Genomic DNA, 2,621 nt, shown 5'->3' with positions numbered 1-2,621 from the left:
CCCGCTCGCCCCCGTCGTCGTCCACGAACACCACCTCCACTCGGCACCCCACCGTTCGCGCGATATCGTCGCACGCACGCGCCTCGCGCGCGCGCCGTCCGCGCGCGATGCATCGCGCGAGCGCTGTCTTCCCGCTCCCGCTGTCACCCACGACGACCACGCGCGCCTTTCGCCCCGTCGACCCCTCGCGCGCGTCCATCGCGCGCGCCCGGTGGCGCCCGCGCCCCGCGCGCGCCACCGTCGCGGTCGTTCGCGCCCGTCGTCGCCGCGCCGACGTCGCGTCTCGATGGCGCGCACGACGGTCATCGGCATCGTCTCCATCGCGTCTTCTGTACGGGCGTCCGGACGCGTGCGGACGGCGATATACAATCCTAGGGTTCAGCCATACCCAGCGATCGACGACGAACACGCGGGCGAGCGCTCGAAACGGGTCTTTCGCGTGATCGACCGGTGACGATGGCGTGATCGACCGGTGGCGATCGGGCGTGCGACCGGTGGCGATCGGGCGTGATCGACCGGTGACGAGGGCGCTGACGCGGATGGGTGGACGATCGCGCGCGCGATCGCGATCGATGACGGGCGTACGACGGCACGCGCGGACGCGTGGGAGGCGCGGACGCGGACGATGGTGCGATCGATGGTGCGCGCGCGTGTGGTGGCGCGGGGGGGGGGGCGCGCGGGACGACGACGCGGGGGCGGGCATTCGAGGACGGGGAATTCGAGGACGCGGACGAGAGCGATCGAGGGACGACGACTGGACGAGGGATATAACTGCGTCATTCGCGATGACGGCGTGATCGTGGCGGAGGATATCCCGAGCGGGACCTATGAAGTCTCCGCGTGGTGGGCGGGGGCGAGAAACGATGGGAAGGGGAACGCGCCGAGGTGCGATAGCGAACGGCAACGCGGGTGCGAGGTGCGATGCGAACTCACGGAGGACGGAGACCTCGTGTGCGAGGGGCTGGAGAGTGGAACGTACAACGTGATGAACGTGAAAGATTTGGACGAGGCGTGCGTCGTTGCGATGGATGGGACGACGATCGAGTGCGCCGGCGCGGGTTCACCGGTCGAGAAAGATACGGGTGACTTGAATCTCAAAGATAGCGCGCAACACGGCACGCGTCTCGGTGGTTAATTAATGATAATAAGAGCTGACGCAGAACGTGAGTTATATTTTGTTGTAAATTCGCGAGCATATGAATCCATTACATCTATTTGCCGAAGCCTCGCTCCATGTTCTCGAACGAGGGTTCGAGGATGTCGAGTAAGCCGAGCGGATTGTCAATGTGCACCCAGTGCGCCGAATTTTTGAGCAAGTGCACGTTCGCGCCGGTGCGACGAATGCGATCCACGTCCTCCGGCGTCCAAACGAACGCCGAGCGCTCGGCTTGGACGAAATCCAGACTCAATCCCGCGGGCTGCGTCTCGAGCATCGGCCACAAATCGTACGCCTCGTACGAGGCGTACATCTCCGCTATCCCGTCCAAGTCAAACGTCCAGTCAAACTTGCCATTCCCATCCGCCTTGAGATTCGTCGTCATCCACTGCGCCCCCTCTATCGTGAATCCAGCACCCGTGAGAGACTCCACAAGCGCGCGCCGACTGTCGATCGGACGCGAGAGCGTCGTGCAGAATCGAATCGTATCGCGCGGATGGTCGCCCACGTCGTCGCACCACACGTCCCCCGGAACGGTATCGAGCACCCAAACCTGCACTGGACGCGGCAGCGCTCGACCGAACTGATGCACCATGCTCATCGCCACCTTACCCCCGTACGAGTGCCCGATCAGGGTGTACGGATATATCTTTAAACGATTCAGCACGCCCAACACGTCTCTCGCCGCGTTTTGCACCGTGTTCTCCGTCCCCGCGTTCGCCTCCTTGTACATCCCCGAGTTCGACTCCCCGTGGTTCCTTAAATCTACTGATAAGAACTGCCACGACGGAAAACGCTCCGCCAACCTCTTCGCGAACGATTGTAAGTTCCTTCTCGACCCTCGGGGTGCGGGTGGGGGTGGGGACGTCGGCGTCGACCGCGGCGCCGCTGGCGCACGAGATGATTCAGGGGGCGCTGGTGCGGTGGAGCGTGGAGAAGCCGGATGGGCCGCATCCGCCGACGTGCGTGCTCATACACGGCATCTTAGGGTCGAGAAGGAACTTACAATCGTTCGCGAAGAGGTTGGCGGAGCGTTTTCCGTCGTGGCAGTTCTTATTAGTAGATTTAAGGAACCACGGGGAGTCGAACTCGGGGATGTACAAGGAGGCGAACGCGGGGACGGAGAACACGGTGCAAAACGCGGCGAGAGACGTGTTGGGCGTGCTGAATCGTTTAAAGATATATCCGTACACCCTGATCGGGCACTCGTACGGGGGTAAGGTGGCGATGAGCATGGTGCATCAGTTCGGTCGAGCGCTGCCGCGTCCAGTGCAGGTTTGGGTGCTCGATACCGTTCCGGGGGACGTGTGGTGCGACGACGTGGGCGACCATCCGCGCGATACGATTCGATTCTGCACGACGCTCTCGCGTCCGATCGACAGTCGGCGCGCGCTTGTGGAGTCTCTCACGGGTGCTGGATTCACGATAGAGGGGGCGCAGTGGATGACGACGAATCTCAAGGCGG

General features: G+C 63.3%; 3 protein-coding genes across 3 annotated transcripts; 2 read left to right on the top strand and 1 right to left on the bottom strand.

Annotated features, from left to right (window-relative positions):
- Positions 1-625: 625 nt before the first annotated feature.
- On the top strand, positions 626-1,135 carry OT_ostta09g01270 (unnamed product; the record flags this gene model as incomplete). The annotated part of the gene is made up of 1 exon (XM_022983309.1): positions 626-1,135. One exon carries the CDS (start codon positions 626-628, stop codon positions 1,133-1,135), a length of 510 nt encoding a protein of 169 aa, XP_022839587.1.
- Positions 1,136-1,211: 76 nt separating this feature from the next.
- OT_ostta09g01260 (unnamed product) lies at positions 1,212-1,889 on the bottom strand (the record flags this gene model as incomplete). Its single annotated transcript, XM_022983308.1, has 1 exon — positions 1,212-1,889. The coding sequence occupies one exon, from the start codon at positions 1,887-1,889 to the stop codon at positions 1,212-1,214; it is 678 nt and encodes a 225-aa protein (XP_022839586.1).
- Positions 1,890-2,056: 167 nt separating this feature from the next.
- OT_ostta09g01250 (unnamed product) lies at positions 2,057-2,621 on the top strand (the record flags this gene model as incomplete). Its single annotated transcript, XM_022983307.1, has 1 exon — positions 2,057-2,621. A coding segment is annotated over one exon (565 nt), but the record flags the coding sequence as incomplete, so codon positions are not given.

Source organism: Ostreococcus tauri (genome assembly GCF_000214015.3).
Source record: "Ostreococcus tauri WGS project CAID00000000 data, contig chromosome 09, whole genome shotgun sequence".
NCBI lineage: Eukaryota > Viridiplantae > Chlorophyta > Mamiellophyceae > Mamiellales > Bathycoccaceae > Ostreococcus > Ostreococcus tauri.
This window is presented reverse-complemented; position numbering and strand designations above follow the sequence as displayed.